Here is a 19184-nt window from a genome sequence, read left to right on the forward strand (position 1 = left end):
AATGTATTGTATTTCTATAAGTAATATACATTCTGTCGAAAAAGTACCCGGAAATTTCAAATAAAACACAAACAACTTATCAATCATCTAAATTTATTATATCCCCTTCAAAATAGGCCCCTTCTGAGGCAATGCCTTTCTTCTAACGAAATTCCAATCATCGAAACACTTTTTAAAGCTATATTATGGGATAGCCTTCAGTTCTCGTTGCGAATTAAAAAAACACGTTCACAATGATCGCTTTTTGCGTTGGTGCATTACCGTGGTGCAAAATCCAACTGTTGTTCCGCCAAAATGTGGTCTTTTGAGAAGAACTAGATAATATTCTTTATTGACGGTTTGGCCCTCCGGTAAGAATTCCGAATGAACAACACCAAGAATTCTTAAGTTGAAGAGGTCTTGAACGTGGTAAATGTTTTTTCAATATTTCCAACGTTTTGGCGTAAGAAATTTCATTTGAAACACAAAATTTCACACAAACTCTTTATTCGATATTTTATCCATAGTAAAAATCGCAACGCACACAAAAGATTGACTTGTTCCTAATTACGCCGTAACCAGACTAAATGACACATAGTATTAAAAATTAACAGAATAGTGGCTAACAGTTGTGCCAACCTGGGAAAACAATTTTTTTTAATTTTATAAATATTCTCAATGGGAAAATTTAAAATGAGAATTTCCGAGAACTTATTTAACAGAATATGTTTTCAGGAGCGAGATATATTATTTTATCATCAGCTGAGGGATATATTCAGCAACAAATTTTAGAAAATACAAACATAAATAATATATATAATAATAATAATAATAACACATGAAACATAAAAATGTCAGCACAATTTCTTTGATTATTTGTATTATTTATTAAATTTATATTATATTAATTTGGATATATATATATAAATAAATAATAAAATAAATATATAAATAAAAAATGTTGTTTAAAAATATAAAAAATAAATATGCAAGATATTTAACCAAAATTTACCTTTATAAAGATAAGTCAAATTTGATCAATATAATAATAAAACAAGTAAGAAAGCTCTAGTCGAGACTGCCCGACTACGAGATCCCCTGAACTCTTCTAGCAACTGATACTTCAATAATTATTCACACATGCACACACACACACACTCGCGCACACACAGCCATACGCACGCACGCAGTGGTGACTTACTATGGGAAGTTAATTGTTTAATAACTTTTTTTGTGGATGGACTATATTCATGAAACTTTTAGATTATGAATATAACATAGATATGCATGTATTTGCCAAGCCACAAGTCCCTAGTATTTGAAATACGCCTTTTACAAATATGAGGGTGAGGGGGTGAATTAGGCGTGGGGGTGAATTTGGTGGGGGGTAAATTTTGACAAAAATCGAAATTGTATAAAATGTATATAAGTATACATATAAAATTTGGACACTCTAGCTTTAAAGATGAAGGAGATATAATATTGAAACTGATGTTCGACAATGTTTTTAATCGATAATAAAATATCGGGGAAAGTTATCGATATTTAAAGCAAAACTCGATATGCGCGTGGTATACACGGACCTAGGAAAAAAATTCAAGTCTCTAGCTCTTATATATTCTGAGATCGACGTGTTCAAACATACGGACAGACGGACAGACGCACTGACGAACAAACGGACAGAGCTAAATCGACTCAGCTCGTCGCCCTGATATATGTATTTTATCTGCCATTCCCCCTTCTGCCTGTTACATACATTTAACAAAACCATTATACCCTGAGTTCCCATTTTCAATGGGTTCAGGGTATCCTTAAATACTCGTTTCCTCAAAAATTTCGATGAACATATACATTTTTTATCATGGTATATTTAATATTTTATAGTAATTTATAAATCAAAAGTCGCTTTAAGTAACTTTCAAAGTTTGTTTTGGTGAGCTATGCCTTGTCCATTTTCATATATAATTGCCTTTCGAAATTCTTTGGTTGAATCACATGTTACGTTAACTAAGCAATTAAAAGTCCATTATAATGCGAAGTAGAACTATTGCTCTGAGCCCAACAGTTGCAATCCAATGCATTTTGATTTTAGTCTTCAATTGACACAGGTGCTCAGCATACAATAGGAAAAAGGTGCTATTTGAACTAAACTTAGTCGATGAGTAAATCTGATATTAACTGCAATTTTTAGTTACAAGCAGATAAATAATTCGCTTGGCTTTAGGTATAAAACAATCTAATAAACGAGGGGCTTTAACTACTAAAAAATCTGTGAATAATTTCAGTTTGCTTGATTCATATTTCATCGTTTAACAAGCAACATTTAGTTAAATTTATTAAACGAGCATTATTAACTTTAATTTCCAACGTACTTTCTAAAGAGATAAAGGGCCATACTACCCATATTAGGCTAGAGATTACCCAATCGCAACAAGCCGTTAAACCTCAAACTCAAACTCGGTTAGGTATTTACAGGCATATACCAAATTTAACAAAAAGGGCAAACTTTTTAATAAGAATTTCTTAATTTCCAAATTAATTTGATGAATGAAAAACTTTGCTTAAAATATTTGCAAGCTTGAAAAATGAAGAAAGGTAAAATGAAGGAAAATTATTCAAAGCGGCTGCAAGGTCTCTGTAGAGTTGGCAGACATATACATATAAAATATATACGTATTTCTAGGGATCCAATTACTGACAATCTATATGTATGCCTACGAATCCAATTAATTGACAATCTACAAAAGAAAAGTTTATCAACTGCAAGAACTGATAACAAACTGAAATAATCTAATAATCAATATTAATTTTCTTTATAATAATTTCTATGCAATCTAGAGAATCTTTAACCAGCTCATCTCAAAGAAATTCGAGTACAATGACAGCAGAGCCAATAACTCACATTACTTTCAATGACTTTATGAGCTTGTCAGTTGTATTGTACAATACCCTGGGCATACATCCGTATGACTCGGCCACCAGTACGGCAATATCGACTCGCTGGCTCTTTGCTATTTTCCTCTTTCAAGTGATCAATCTGAACTTTGTGTTTGGACTGGAGTGTACCTTCGTGTACATCTCGTTCAAGAACAGCGAGAACTTCGTCGAGTCCTGCATGGTAATGGGCTACATTGTGTTCGTGATCGTGGGCGAACTGAAGATGGTGACCGTCTGGCTGCGCAGAGACCAATTGAATGATTTAATGATCGAAATGGATCGCATATTTCCCTCGACTGATGCCGAGACCCAGCGACAATATCAGGTGGAGCGCTACCTTCGACGTGGTCGCATGTTCACCAAGGGCTTTGCCGGCCTCTACCTGTTGCTCATCGCCACCTACAATCTGTTTGTGATTATGCAGTTTCTAGTCAAGCGCTATGTCCAGGAGTTGCCTGGCGCTTCCATGGCCATGCCCTACACATCCGTGTCGCCCTGGAGCGTGCACAACGTGTTGGGCTTCTGCCTGATGTACTCTCTGCAGTCCATGGCTGGCTACACCTGCACGGCGGGCCATGCCTCGAGCGACATACTCATCTTTGCAGTGCTCATTCAGACCATCATGCACTACGACTACTTGTCGAGGAAGCTCACTGAGCTGCTCATCCAGGCAGGACGCGTCAGCGATGGCTACCAGCAGGATCTCAAAGTGCTCCAGCAGCTGATCTCCTATCACAACCAGCTGCTACGGTGAGTTGCTGTCGTTAGCAAAGCGTAGCCACTCCTTGATCCACTCCCTCCCAGCTTAACCGAGGTCATCAATCGGGTCTTTGGCTTGCCATTGCTCCTTAACTTTATGTCCTCCTCGCTGATGGTCTGCTTTGTGGGCTTTCAAATGACCATCGGACTGAGCGTCGATGTCGTCTGCAAGCTGGCGGTTCTCTTAGTGGCGGAAATGGCAGAGATCTATTTGATATGCTACTTTAGCGATGAGCTTGTGAATGCCGTAAGTCCAATTCTTATATAGATGTACACATATTCTAATATTTTTTATTCCCATCTATAATATAATATTACTCTGCAGAGTGTCTCGGTCTCCGATGCTGTCTATAATATGAACTGGCCTGATGCTGATAAACGATTCAATAAAATGCTCATCATCATTGCTCAACGCGCCCAGCGACCCGTTTGCCTCAGGGCCACTGTGTTCCTAGATGTTTCAATGCAGACTATGACTATGGTGGGGGGATCATAATGAGTTTTAAGGCTATTGCATTCTGATTTTATTTACTTTCAGTTCCTGCAAATGACCTACAGATTCTTTTGCGTGATTCGTACCATGTATCAGTGAAGAGGTAAGACGAGTTCAGAGCGAAGGAAGCACTGAGATGGCATTAGTATTGGACTTACTTAAAATAGTTAAAATTCGTATACGTTACGTTTTTACAGATAGGGCAACTGAGTTGGCCTTACTTAAATTTATATTTGCAATTAGATATTTATTTTTGTATGCTATAATATATTATAATATATTATATATATATATACATTAAAATATTTTTCTATATTTGGCTATTAATAGTTCATGCCTTAGTACATATATTTCTTTTTCTATAGATTGTAATAATTTATTCGAATAATAAAGTTATATTACTTTGTATAAAATTTCCCTGAGTAATTTCTATGATATACATATGCATGTATGTATGTGTGTATCTCTCTGCGCATATTTTAGACAATCCAAAATGAGAAATATTGCTTCATCGGGTGTCCAGTTTACCCCCAGTTAAATACTATTAATACTATTTTCAAAATACTATAATGTCTGCCTCATGTCTCATATTAGTTCTGCTACTAGTCGATCCCATATCGATTTCATTGGATTCACACAGCTGTCATTTCTCAGGGCGCCATCAAATTGACAAAATTAATAAATCATAGGGTGAACGAGCAATTGGCACAAATGACTTTATTTGCAAACAACAAGTTGACGAGGATTGACAACAATAATTTGACGAATAAATTTTTAAAGAATTTAAACCGCAGAGCGCTTATAATTAATTAATCAGAATATAATTTTTATTTTTTGTTTATTTTTATTATTTGCTTGACTTTATATAGACGGTAGACAAGTTTGGTATTTAAAGACACATAATTTATTTGTGTTTTAAAAATGCTGTTGACCTGCACTCTATAGTTTCAATCTGTTTTCTATATGCATACAAGTATACATATGTACAAAACAAACGACTGAAGAACACACACATGCGCACGAATGTATGAGAAGAAGCACACGCCTTGCCTGCGATGCAATTTATGCTGCGACTGCGCTTGAGCACGGTCTTGCAAATACTAACAGCTGACCGTTTTTTTTTAAGGTCAGTTCGCCATATGAGTCGAAAAAAAATCATAATACTTCGCTCTTGCTCTCACTCCGAACAACACACTTCGCCTCTTTCTTTGTTTGTTGAGCACCATGAGTTCAACTATTCGTGTGATGCTCCTTTAACGAACACCGTTACGATTACGAAGCTCGCACAATGAGATTCAGTGAGTGAGCAAAGACTTAATGCAAACGCTCTTCACATTAACATTCCCATGCACACACTCAATTCACAAGCGCAATTGATACTCGCACGTATACCAATACATGCACAAAAGACTTTGCGCTCCATTTAACTCAAGCAAATGTCGGGGAACAGCCAGAGCGCAACAAAACTAATCAAAACGATGAAAGCCGATCGCGAGAGAGCTCGTTAAAGAACCGATGCAATTGGTTTCTCTCTGAGTTTATTCTCTGAGTGTGAGTAAAACAATCACACTTACACATGTATGCATCTGTTTGCCGGCATCTACCTACATACGTATGTATGTGAAAACATTTAATAGTTATTTGAGAGTTAATTACGTACATATTTATGTACATTGTAATTTTGGTTTTATATTAAGAAAACTTTTTCTTTAGACGTATATTTGAAATATTCAGTTCGTAATTTTTGTGGTTTATGGCTACACTCTTATGGACAGTCTGACAGACGAATATGGTTGGATCGACTCGGACGACTCTATTTACTCGCTGCATAAATTTTTTAAATTTATAATAATAGGGCATTTCTTATTTTATATTTATTTATTTTTCTTTATGAGACTACATAATGTAGGAAATCTTTTCATTTCAAAATGAACTTTTGGACCAGGTGTAGTTATTAAAAAATTAATTGATTAATTAACTAAAATTTTAGCTATCAAGAGCAGCTCATTGAACACCTATGTATATGTATGTATATATAAATATTTATATATCTGTATGTAAATATGTATGTATAAATTACAGTAAATCTGTCTGTTAGTTTATAGCATTGCCTCAACATTAATTAAGCCTTGTCAGCGTATTCTGCCCCTCCCCATTCCTAAATACTGAACTGCCTTTCTCCTCGTATAATTAGAGGACTTTAGTACATTTATGCATATATAATTAATTTTGTGGTCTTCATAAATGGTCAAAACAGAGTTTTGTGGTTTTGACATACAGCCAAAAGAAATCCATAAATAGTAGCTATACGTCCAAGTAGCTCATCAGTTAGTTTCACGCAAGAGTTCGAGTGGATTAGTTGAGGATATTATCGTAGACAACATGCCCGGGGAATTCGCCACCTTCAATGACTTTATGAGTTTGCCCGTGTTCTTCTACCACACGCTGGGCGTGGATCCCTATGAGTCGCCCAGCTTCAATAAAGTGCCCAGTCACTGGCTGTACTGTGTCCTTCTGCTGAATCAGCTGAACATGAATTTCAATTTCCTAATGGAGTTCATCTATGTCGTGCTCTATTTCAATAAGCCCGAGCATATTGTAGAGATCTGCATGACGGTTTGCTATCTGGGCTTCGTCCTGGTCAGCCAGCTGAAGACGGCCAGCGTGTGGCGTCAGAAGGCCAAGCTGAACGATTTGGTGGCCGAGCTGGAGTCAATCTTTCCAGCTGCAGTCCGCAAGGAGCAGGACGACTATCGCGTGCTGTACTATAAGGAACGTTGCCGCTTCATATTTCGCTCCTTCAGCGGACTCTTTCTGGTGCTAGTCGTCACCTATAGCTTCTATACCTATGTGCGATACGCCATACAACACTGGCTGCTCCACGTGCCGGATGTGGAAAGGGGCATGCCCTTCTTTCGGACGTCGCCCTGGAACTACCACGACAATTGGAGCTACTATCTCATGTATCTACTCCAGGTCGGAGGCGCATACACTGCCACCACGGGCCACATCTCGGCGGATCTCTCAATAACCGCCGTGAATACGCAGCTAGTCATGCATTTCGATTACCTCTCGAAATCCCTGGCTGAGTTTAAGATCCAAGCAGGCAGCGAGCCCGATGGCTACGCCCAGGACTTGGCAGCGCTGCGGGAATTGATTCGCTATCACAACAAACTGTTGAGGCAAGGCTCTCGAGTTGATCTCGATGGGGATTAGACTTATTACAGACTCTAATCTCTCACAGACTCTCGGATGTAATGAATTCAGTGTTCGGAGTGCCTTTGCTCTTGAACTTTCTCACCTCCTCGGTGATGGTTTGCTTCGTGGGCTTTCAGATGACCCTGGGCCTGAGTGCCGACCATACAGTTAAGCTGGCGCTCTTCATGATCTCGGCCATATCAGAAATCTATTTGATTTGCTTTTTCAGTGATTGGTTAATTGTTTCGGTGGGTGCATCAATATTAATTCTGATCTATTTTAATCATTTGCACACCTTATAGAGTCAGAGGGTCACTGCAGCTGTTTACGAGATGAACTGGGTGCCAGGCGATACGCGCTTTAATAAAATGCTAGTTTTCATCGCAAAACGAGCCCAAAATATCGTTTGCCTCAAGGCTACAGTATTTTTGGATATATCAATGGAGACTATGACTATGGTATGTAAATACTGTTACAGGCTATGAAGACACACTTCTTACGACAAATTCCATGCAGTTCCTCAAAATGTCCTATAGATTGTTCTGTCTGATACGCACCATGTATCAGTAAAGTTTTAGTCCGATGCTGGCATGGAGTTAAATAAAAGAGATCTGTATAGGACGGCGCAATATGAGGTATACTATGGTACAAGGTACGGTACGGTACCCGCTATGGTACGCTAAGAGCAAGGGCACGGTACTAGGTACATTATGCCAGCTAGAGCTTTACCATATAACTTGCTCTTATTTGAAACTATAAAAATATATTTTATATAGAAATTGTAGAAATTCTCTTTTGAAAAAAATGTAGATATTAGAAATAAAATATTCAATTAAAAATCTTATAGTAAGTAGTTCTAAATATCACTTGTAGTCAACATAAAATAAAAATATATTTTATATAGAAGTTTTACAAAAAATGCTTGAAAATAAAAATAATAGAAAATTAAATTAGAATTACATTTTATATATTTTCATTCATTCCACAATCAAATACTAGACTTTTTCAATATTATAATTATAATAATAATTCATATATATTAAAAAGATGAAAGTCTATCAATTCTCATGTCGTATCTTTCTACCTTAACCCTCTCTAATATTAGCCAATATATCGATTGGGTTTACCCACTAAATCTGTCTTTAATCGGATAGATTAACTGTTCCCAGTTTTGTTTCCTACTAAATGATGTTGCTCCGGCATTCAAGGTCTGAAATTCGCAGCGAAATTAATTACATAATCAGCGTAGCTCTTCCCATTCCCCAGTCGATCCATTGCAGTGCGAGCAGCTGCGTTCCAGAAGTCAGTCCATTTCCGATTCGTGTGGTCTGTTGGCTAGGTGCGTGTGTTGCGGTCCTCTAAATGTTGTTATAAATAATTAAACATGAACAGAGGCCGGCACAGTCGGCGCTCTGCCGATGCCAAATACCAATTGATGGTCATATTAAAAGTCTCAGCTCGGACTCTTGGCGGCCCGAATCCAGCGTGTGTGGGGGCTGCCTCACAACATTTGGCCGGATTTACATTTGCGTGTTTAGGATATTTTAATGATTCGAGTTAGGGCAATCAGAATCATGGATAGATATAATGCAATATACATAATTGATTTCTAAAATTTACATTGTGTTTGCTTTATTTACTTATTTACGAGATGTTTATATACGCGTTGCATTATCAATAGTTTTGTATGAGACTTTAGACTTAGTTTTGAAAATATCACTTAAATTAAAAAACTGCTGGAGATATTTTGAATAATAAACCAAATTGAATAAAGAATAAATTACTAAAATTATCTGAAAAATATAAGAAATATATAATATATAGAAAATATATACAATAAATAATAGTTAAGAAAATAACAATAATTTCATGAATAAAAATTAAATTGTCAAATAAAAAATATTTTATGCCGTTTATGTTATTGCCGTTCAAAGGCATTACTTAACAAATATTTAAAATAACAATAGAAAATGAATAATAAATATGATTAAATTGCTTATATTTTAGTACCTTGATTTACTAAAAATATAAAAGAAATAAAATATAAGTAATATTTTGTTTTAGTAATTTATTTTCTTAAGATTATATTTTTAGTTAGCTTTTCAACTTTATATATATTTGTTCTTTATATTATTTAAATATAAAACACAAGTACTTATTTTTAGTAAATTAATTTTTCAACTTGTGATATTGTATTTATTTAAGTATTATTATTTATTTAGTTACTATTAATTATTAATTTAATGAATATGATATTTAATAAATCAATAAAAATAAAAATTTATGTATGATCTCTGCATAGAATTAAACTAAACTTATTCTTATTAATTATTTTAAGAGTGTATATTTGCAAAAAAATTACGCAAATATTCCAAGACTTTTTCTTATGATATATATATATATTTTTTTAGTTTTATAAATAGTCAATCAACCATCAAAATTTAAAAAAAAAAAAAAAAAACACGCAATTTTTCCGATTGATAAAAGAAAAAGTTTGCATACCTTTGCTTACTAAAACATTACGAAGAAACATGTTAAAATAACTTAGTAACTCCAAAAATCAAAAGAATTGTAAATAATGCAAAATAAGAGAGATACATGGGCCAGGCAGTTGCTTTTAGGTAAATGCCTTTGCTGAGCCCAGGTGCACTTACCTAATTTACAAACTAAATGAGTGAAAAATAAAAAAATACATGGGAAGCTCAGCGAATGGAGTCGATGTCAAGAGCAAAGTAAATATACATAAACAAAAAAATATATAAAAGGGCTTCTCTTAGCCACTTTGATAAGAGGCAGAGCGACCACAGTAGCAGCCAGGTAAGAGCCTAATGCAGCCAGTGAAAGTGGTTAAGGCGGTCGCTCAGGGGGCGTGTCGGCCGCTGCGCCAAGTGTCTCAGTTGATTCTGCATGCATAATTTGTGAGTCGTGCGTGAAAATATGCAGGCTTTGCGCTTTGATAAGATATGCACGCGCCAGAAGACGCTGAGCTGAGAGCAGCTAAGGCCGCCAAAGACTTGCCAAAGATGATAAACAAAGAGAAGCAAAGATATAACACTTTGCCTAAGTGACGCCAATCCCCAAATAGTTTTGTTGACAAGCGACAAGTCGAGAGGAGGCGAGGACAGGACAGGACAATATACTTGACGCCACTCGCATAACTCAATCAAGCATACGCACTGTGGCACGCGCACGTCTTCTGCTCGGTTAATTAAATACGAACTCTGAACTTACCAATATTATGCACGATATGCCAAACGGATATGCCCATAAAGTATCCGGCGTTGAGTTCACGTAGACGATGAAGCAGCCATCGGTGCAGAGTTTTACGAGCAGCAAACCGCCGGCACGATAAAGTAGGCCAAGTCTATAGAAAGAGAGAGAGAGAGAGAGAGAGGGAGAAGGAGGTTAAAGGAAATTAAAATCGCTTTTATTGGGAGTTGTGTGTGGTCTCCATAGCCGCTTGAGAGCTGATTTTATGGCTTATGTTCGTCGTCTGGTCGCAGTTATTAACATTTTCAGCTTGGACAGCAAAAGGGAAATTAGATTTTGGGGTGGACCAAAAGCAAACTAAAGTCTATATATATATGCATATATATATTGAGAAAGCATTATCTATGCATTAGCTAATAGTAATAGTTGTTTGTCAGCGCAAAGCTGAGCAGGATTCGATTTGTCCTCGTTTTCGTCCTCGTCCTCATCCACATCCACATCCAAATACTTACCGCCTGCGCAGTGCCATATTGAATTTGTCCAGCGGATGGGCATGCACATTGCGATTCTTGTGCCACAGCCACAAGAGCTTCTTCATTAAAATGACAAACAGCGCACAGAAGAGCAGAATGAACAGCAAATCGATGCAAACGAACAGAATGAAACTCAGCGACGGCGACGGCGACGACGATGGAGTTGCCGATGTGCCGGAAGTGAATGCCGCGGCGTGTCCGGGCGTAATCCAGCCAACGGATGGCTGCTTCTCCTCCTGCTGCTGCAGCTGCTGTTGCGGCCAAGTCAATGCCGCAGCTGTCACAGCGGCCAAGTTCGACTCGCTGCCAACTGTGATTGATGACGCTGGCGTGGCGAGAGCATTGGCCGACGGCTCAGCCAGTGTGGGAGCTGCCTGACGTCTACCAGTCGCATTGCCCAGCAGCGCCTCCGACTCGAGCAGTAAATTATCGGCATTGAGCAGCGAGTGCGTGGCATAGTAGACGCCGCCGTCCTCGCCGTACTCCTCGCCCGCATCCCCGTTCGCGCTGGCGGCATCCGCGGCCGTCTGCGCCCTGCCGCCCGTCCAGACCAGCTCCGGCCACCAGTGGCGCGGCCATTTGCCTATGATGCTGCATATTAGCGGTGCGGCAATGGCGAACAGCAGCGGAAGCAGCCAGCTAATGCCGATGGCGCCGCGTATGCCCGCTGAGCCGCTAGACAATGGCAGCGAGGAGCCGGCGGCAGATCTGCCCCGACTCGGCGGTGGGTGATTCCGGCTCTGACTGCGACTCCGACTGCGACTCGAGCCATTCGCCTCCGGAGACTGAGCGCTGCTGATTTGCGTAATATTACTTAGACTCTCGCGGCGCTTGGACGCCGCTTGCTTGGTGGGTGTCGGTGGTTTGCTGCCGATTTGCAGATACTTCTTCGGCACCAGCTCCGTGTGTATGACCAGCGCAATGGCAATCAGCGTGGAGATGCCCAGCAGCAGCAGCGAGGCCAGCGAGCTGCTGATTATGGCATGCCAGTTCTGCAAAGAGGAAATTATGAGGCGCATTAATAACGCTCCAGTAAAAGGGAGATTGGCAGCCACTTCGTTGCAACATCATTATTTTTAATTAAATATAAAAAGTTGTCATCGCCTTACAGCAACAGCAACAGCTAAAGCAACACCAAAAGTTGCTGTTATAGCATTTACGAGCCAGCATATATTTACTTGACTGTTTCTTTTTTTTATGTGTATTTATGTATTTCACAGCTATTTACTGGGATTTCCCGCTGCTCTGTCAGCCGTAAAGATGACATCACAATTTCACGCGTGCCTCGAGCATAAATTATTTCATTAAAGTCCCAACAAATGACTGGACATCACTTATTAAAAAGTTATAAAAAAAAGTTGTGCCCCAGCTTTGGCCCAAATGGCAAAATGTTTTATTAGCGCTATAAAAAGGAACATAATACTCGGAGAGCTGAGATTTTCTTAGAGTTGGATTTATTCACGCGAGCCTCTAAAAAGTTTCACACTCATAATAATTAAGTAAACTATGCATTTTAATAAATTGTTTAAAGAGCTCTAACTTATTTTAATTACAAGCTTTTCACATGGCTAAGAATTGAGAACTGCTTGCGAACTGCTTGCTTGCAAATGTGAACTGCTTGCTGCGGTCTGCGATTTGAGATTTGTTTGAAGAGGTATGTAAAGAAATTCATCTATTAAATACGAAATTATAAAATATTTTCAAAATATTTTTTGCTTATGTAAGAAAAACTATAAAATAATATCAATTCAGGCAAGGTAAGTTCATAATTTTTGCTATTATTTATAGTAAAATAATGCACAAATTAAAAGTTTTTGGAATCATAGAAATTAGTATGCAAATATTATATATTAGAATATTTTAATTTGGACAAAAATAAATTTATTTAAAAATTAATTTTTTAAATTAATTTATTAATTTTAATTAATTTTTTAATATTTAATAAACTTAACTAGAATATATAATATGTAATATAAAATATAAAATAAGTTACTAAGCGAGTTTATAAAATAATAAAAATATTACTTTTGTATGTAAGAAAAATCTGTAAACTAATAATACAATACAATAATATACAAATTAGAATATTTGAATATGAACAAACAAATTTATTGAAAATTATTTTTTTAATATTAAATAAACCTAACTATAAAATATAATATAAAATTAAATCACTATATGAATAATATATAGTATATTAATAAATTAAAATTATTAATTATAATAAAATTATACAATTATTATTATTAAATTATAATATTAATTTGAGTAAGGCTTTTAATTTAGTTTTGTTTTTTAATAATAATTGTGTCTACTTTTTTATTAAAAAAAATTTAGTTTTTAAATTAAACTCTAAAAATTGTTAAATAATAAAAATATATATAAAATAGTGTATATTTAAGAATAATGAATTGGAGAATTTTTATTTGGATGGCATTTATATATTAATTTAATTTAATTTTTTAAAAATATTTATAGCAAGAAGAATTGAATGCTATAATAATTTCTTATTTATTTGCTTACTAAGTAGAATATTTACGAATACAAGCCGAGACATAATTTCAATTAGTTGCAGCATATTCTATCAGCTCATCAAACAGTTGACCCAGTTGCCAATATTCATAACTATTCATAATTAATTCAGAATGTAATGCCATTCGACTTGTGCTTATGCTTAAGCCACAAAGTTCATTTTACTCCACTCACATCCAGAAGCCACAGCGCATGATTTCATTATATTTTGTCATATCTGGTTTGTGCTTGTGGTTACGTGGCCAATAACCGCTAACCAAATTGCAGGCTAATAGACATTGAATACGTGTACGACCCTCTGATATTGAATTAGAATATAGCATTCAGTGACTTTTTTCTGCTTTCAGCGAAGCTGAGCTGTGGTTGGAGCCAAAGCAAAATGTTGTGGCTTTAATATGGCAGCCACAGTTCATTACATTAACAGGATTTCTCTTTCAACACTCACACACACACACACGCACACTCACACATGCACTGTTAAATGTAACTGTTGCTTTTTGGTTTCTTGGAATCTGAGCGTGGAGGTCAGCGACTTTGTTGTCTGCCCCGACTGCAGTAAAATAAATTTGTAAACTTTTTAATTTTCAATTCTCAGCGCGAATATTTTACGGCGTCGCTTTGTATTTATGCGAAATTATAAGTTAAGTGCGCTTGAAAGCTTTCGCCTGTCTCGCTCGCTCGCAGCCCGCCCTCTCACTCTCACTCTCTCTCCTGGGACTCCCTGGCGTATGCGTTATTTATTATGTATTTTTAACTGGCGCTGCAAATTGTATGTATTTATACACAAATACATATGCCATGAGTGAAATGCAAATATATATTTCAATTTTATTTATTGTTCGCGCTGACATGGGCGTGGCCGTCGAACATCCGCCCACACGCTGTGACACGTGTCCTTTCGACCAATATGAAATTTGCATATGTCTTTGCAGCGTGCACGTGTTTGTAATATGTTTCTTCTTCCTCTTCCTTTATTTTATTTTAATTGAAATTTTAATTTGCACTTGTTTCACATTTTCATAAATTTGCACGCATCTGCTGCGCTTTTGGCATTGAGCAACTGCCCGCTGACCGCAAATTCGTCTTTGCGTCAGCTGCTCATTAAGAGCTGATTTCAAATGCCAAATGGAAGACGTGGCAAACATGTACACGAACACACTCTCACACACACTCACACACACACATACATGACCTATCGCTTGTTGCTGACTCTCGCGTCACCGCCAAATTGTGACAGCCAGATGCCTCAGGACTCGCACTCGGACGCGTTTGCTTTGAATTGCACTTGAGTCGAGTCGAGTCGAGTCGAGTTGAGTTTTGTGCAGCCATTAAGTACTAGAGCACTAGAATACACTCGCACACTTGTACACACACATACACACACACACACACACTCGCACACCCTCTTCCGTTTGAAACTTTGTCTTTACTTTGCTTCACGACGTGTTGTTTCAGGGTTTTGCGGGCGTAGTTTGACGATTGTCCATAAGTTCTTAGCCCTGCGATAAGTAAGAATGGGTATATTGGTTTTGTGAGAGTATATGTGACAGGTACGTACTAGAATATATTTATATATATATATATTTATTCGTGATCTAGGCGACAAGCTGGGAATCTTCCTATATTTTTGTCTGTACGTTTCTCCGTTCATCTGTCCTTATCACATTAGATATGTATGATTTAAGATGTATTTAAACTAATAAGTATCTTGTATAACATAGTTGAATTATTTTCTTGAAAGTCCATAATTAACCAATTAACTATTAATTTTCAATTAAATAATACCGAACAATAAATTTGGTTTATATACGTAGAGATCACGCTAAGCTAGAGAAGTGAAGTTTTTTATGAATTTATCACTGTTATGCTCCGCCATTTCAATGAATTTCCTTAGAATTGATATAAATCGAAAAGAGCATGGCTTAAATTATTATTTTAAGAGCTGAAAATTTAATATTTATACAAAATTTTTTTTATTTTTTATTTTATTTATTTTTTTTTATATATATAGACTATAGAATTCTTCTTAAATTACTAAATTTATTTTTAATACGAGAGACTTGCTCTTTAGCGAATAATTGTATGTATGTATACATTTACTATGAAGTAAATGTTGGAAAAACTATGTAATCAATATTTAAATCAATAATAAAATATAAACTTCTAAGTTAGTTTAAAAAATATATTTAAATTATATAAATAAATAACAAATTATGGTCATCTTAATATTCGTATCAAATTGTTCCCCAAAATGTTGAGTTCATCACATATTTCCTTCCTGTTGAATTTATCTTTGATCTCCATCAAATAGTGCTTAATCGCACTGCTATTTTAACTGCATGGGTGTATTTACTAAAGAGCAGATCTCTAGCATTTTAAATATATTTTTAACATACATATGAAAACATTTAAAATTCCAGTTATTCAATAAAGAAGCGCAAGCGTCAACTGCGCAGTTATTTGAGCTCGAACTTATCTATATATGTGTGCGTGTGTGTGCTTGTGCTGATTTCTCTGTTTGAGTAAGAGAAGCATAAAAGCATTGTAGTGCCAGCTCTATGGAAAAGTTCAGGGTATTTCGGAGTCAGCCAAATCACTTTACTTCTTTTCCTTGTTTTTATCTCTTTTTATCTCACATTCTCTCTCACTCACTCTATCTATCTGCGCGACTTTTCCCCCTCCGTTCTTTGTCAACTTTTGTCGGTTTTTCTTAACAAACATTTTCGATTGTGTTTTCAGTTTTTATTGTCGCGCTGGCGTTTTATTTGTTTTTCATTTATTTATTTCGCCCCGGCTTTGCTCGTGCTTTGCGCTGCGGCCCAGTTTATTACTAATTCAGAAATGTAACATCTTGTTAGAGATTTTCGCATCGTTGTTTCACTTTGCTGTGCTCGCTCGGCCAGGCTACCTCTGGAGATTAGCGAGCATGAATTTGTATATTTCGCTGAGACGCGCACTTTTCGCTTTATAATTCAAAAGATTTTGTGGATTCTGTTGGGACTGAAAGGCTCCATAAGGTAATGAGTTTTTGACGGCTCTTCGGACCGATCTCAAGCATTTTATATGCTCAGGGTCTTTGCAAATTGAAAATTTGCGCTTTTATTAATATTTATTTCGACTTTAGCGAGTTGATTCTCTGGAGAACTGTTGTTGGCTGTTGGTTTTTAATTTCCTTTCATTCGGTGCGACAGGCCAACAGGTGGGCGGGCAGCTCAGCACCTTCGCACTGTTATTTCATGGGTTTTGTGTAACGAACTGTAAATTATAATATTTACAAATCCCGGGCCCTGACTTCGTACATTTATTGGCGCATTATTTGCCAGACGACAAGCTAATTTCTTTTCGCAAATGATGTTGGTGATGATGATGATGATTGTGATTGTGATTGTGATTGGACTGGGGAGAATTTTGGCAGATTACTTTTCATGAAAAGTGGAATTCATGCTTGAATTCCTGCGAAAATTTCTAATTAGAATATTGCGGAGTTTCTAAGCCAAGAGCAAATACAACAAGGCATTGATTGTTATTTAGGGCCGGGTAAATGGCTTTTTGTTGTAGTTAACAAACCAAGAAAAATAGAAAGGCCTAAGAACTAATTTCGATTTGACTTTGCATTTAAGCAGCGGCTCCTGCTTTGCTGCACAGTGTATATAGGAGAACTGTAACTCAATCTACGCTTTTACTATGCATGGAATGAAGTTAAATTTTTTTTTTTAATATTTGTTTTTGCAGTTTGTTAAGGCTGCATTCGGTTTTTGGTTTCTTTTGTTGTTTTTTTTTATTGCTTTTATTTTTGGTTTTGCCTTTATTTCAGTATTTATTTCACCGTAATTAAATTTTTCGCCTTGGTCGCCCATTTGCGGCAGGCGGTGCTCGTGTGTGTGTGAGAGAGAGAGAGAGAGAGAGGGTGAACCACAATGGCAGTTTTTGTTTTAACACGCGATGCTTAAAAGTATGCTACGAATTTTTCTGCGTTTTCTGGTTTGAGTAGAGTTTTTAATGGGAATTGAAATCAAATTCCTGTTATTTCACAATTATAATTTTTGACTTGATTAAATTTGAAATGAACACGAAAACTCTTCACTTCTGCTTTTCGTGTTACTCGTGCTCAATGAACTGCTTTCATTTATTTAATTTATATCTAAACATTTATCAGTCTGTACAGTCTACTCACCGCCGGCAGCATTTTCATAAAGCCCAACAGATAGATGAGCATCACGCTCGATGTGGAGATGCAAAACTGCATTTTGAGAAAGGTGACGGCGCATTTCCGATTGCACCAAATGGGCAGCAGGATGAGAAAGGCGCAGCAGCATTGCAGCAGGCAGAGGGCGCAGCTCACGATCACAAAGATGGGCCGCTGGGGCGTATGCGACTGCGATGACTGAAATGAGATAAAACAATTAAATTAAATATATATATGTTATTATTATGAATGATATTTATTTAAAAAGTATTTATTAAGAATTCGTTAAACACACAAAATTAAAAAAAAATTATTTTAAAATAAATACAAATAATATTTATATGTATTTTATTAAATATAAATGATTATAGATATATATATATATTTGGTCTTTATTGAATTTAAATAAACATATTTATAATTGGGTATAACACATATAAAAATATGAGCAAATATAATATATATACATATAAATATATATAGTAAGTAACATTGATATTCAGTTTTATTTTTTATTTTTAACTTCAACTTCAAACGTCTATAAAACATAAACAGTTAATAGAAATTAAAAAAATGAATTAAAAAAATATAAATATATATAAGCATTTATCCTTTCAATTCTATATGAAATATTAATAGTTTTTAATTAAACTCACAGTTAAAATTATCTATTTATGCATGTATATATTGAAATAATACAAAAATAAATAATTAATATTAAATGCTTTCTACAAATTATTATCCAAAATCAAGTGTAAGTGAATATTAAATGATATATAAATTAAAATAATACAAGTATGATACATTAAATGAAAAGTCAATTAGCAGGTCAACATAATTAAGTTTAAGTGCAGAGCTCGAATGTCTTTAAATTGAACTCCCAATATATATTTTTGTTTATGTATGTAAATATTGAAAATCATCAAGAGTAAACAATACGAAACTAAATATTTAATATTAAATGCATGCCATATCAATTTGAATTTAATTTCTTAGCCATTAGAGACATTATGTTGCCTGCCTAAATATTTGGATTTGAGGCTGTGATTGCTCTCCTGCTGGCCAGTAATTGCATGCTGCGAGACTATTTCTCAAATTGTGGCTTTGGGGAATTAGGTTTCGAGTGATAAACTTGGCTAGGGCTCTCTGTTTACTTACGTGTGGTTGCCTCTTGGTCAGCATGACCACATAGGTGCCGGAGAGCGGGCAGATGCAGCGGGTGATGTTCTCCATTAGATGCTTTGTGATGCAGAGATCCGAGCGCCAGGTGGAGTCAAACGATGCCTTGTAGTCGTGCCTGGGCGCACATGGGGCCAGTTGATATTACTGATGAAATCATTGAAATGTTATACAATAT

The 19184-nt window shown here is 36.1% G+C and overlaps 3 protein-coding genes across 8 annotated transcripts in view; 2 read left to right on the forward strand and 1 right to left on the reverse strand.

The window, feature by feature from the left end:
- LOC108611584 (uncharacterized) overlaps positions 1 to 19184 on the reverse strand; it is a 225423-nt gene that overhangs the window by 2239 nt on the left and 204000 nt on the right. For all 6 annotated transcript variants that reach the window (XM_089465130.1, XM_089465129.1, XM_089465126.1 and 3 more), the window contains 4 exons: positions 18986 to 19124; positions 17816 to 18025; positions 11089 to 12101; positions 10598 to 10730 (listed from right to left, as the gene is read on the reverse strand). In XM_089465130.1, the coding sequence (XP_089321256.1) occupies positions 10598 to 10730; positions 11089 to 12101; positions 17816 to 18025; positions 18986 to 19124 (1495 nt within the window). The remainder of the gene's footprint in view (positions 1 to 10597; positions 10731 to 11088; positions 12102 to 17815; positions 18026 to 18985; positions 19125 to 19184) is intronic.
- On the forward strand, positions 2079 to 4555 carry LOC149269944 (odorant receptor 67a-like). Its single transcript, XM_089464623.1, has 5 exons — positions 2079 to 2112; positions 2818 to 3666; positions 3721 to 3922; positions 4001 to 4156; positions 4214 to 4555. The coding sequence occupies exons 2-5, from the start codon at positions 2858 to 2860 to the stop codon at positions 4265 to 4267; spliced, it is 1221 nt and encodes a 406-aa protein (XP_089320749.1). The 5' UTR covers positions 2079 to 2112; positions 2818 to 2857; the 3' UTR covers positions 4268 to 4555.
- LOC149269945 (odorant receptor 67a-like) lies at positions 6345 to 9108 on the forward strand. Its single transcript, XM_089464624.1, has 4 exons — positions 6345 to 7350; positions 7413 to 7614; positions 7669 to 7824; positions 7883 to 9108. Exons 1-4 carry the CDS (start codon positions 6551 to 6553, stop codon positions 7934 to 7936), a joined length of 1212 nt encoding a protein of 403 aa, XP_089320750.1. The 5' UTR covers positions 6345 to 6550; the 3' UTR covers positions 7937 to 9108.

This window comes from Drosophila arizonae, chromosome 3 (assembly GCF_054131065.1).
Source record: "Drosophila arizonae isolate 15081-1271.41 chromosome 3, UAZ_ARI_1.0, whole genome shotgun sequence".
In the NCBI taxonomy this organism is placed as follows: Eukaryota; Metazoa; Arthropoda; class Insecta; order Diptera; family Drosophilidae; genus Drosophila; species Drosophila arizonae.

Bases quoted from the DNA above. Each gene is read 5' to 3' on its own strand.
- LOC149269944 (XM_089464623.1), top strand. From the start codon at position 2,858: ATGACAGCAGAGCCAATAACTCACATTACTTTCAATGACTTTATGAGC. The intron at 3,923-4,000 runs GTAAGTCCAATT...ATTACTCTGCAG, and splicing joins GCGATGAGCTTGTGAATGCC to AGTGTCTCGGTCTCCGATGC. The intron at 4,157-4,213 runs GTGGGGGGATCA...ATTTACTTTCAG, and splicing joins CAATGCAGACTATGACTATG to TTCCTGCAAATGACCTACAG.
- LOC149269945 (XM_089464624.1), top strand. From the start codon at position 6,551: ATGCCCGGGGAATTCGCCACCTTCAATGACTTTATGAGTTTGCCCGTG. The intron at 7,351-7,412 runs GCAAGGCTCTCG...AATCTCTCACAG, and splicing joins TATCACAACAAACTGTTGAG to ACTCTCGGATGTAATGAATT. The intron at 7,825-7,882 runs GTATGTAAATAC...AATTCCATGCAG, and splicing joins CAATGGAGACTATGACTATG to TTCCTCAAAATGTCCTATAG.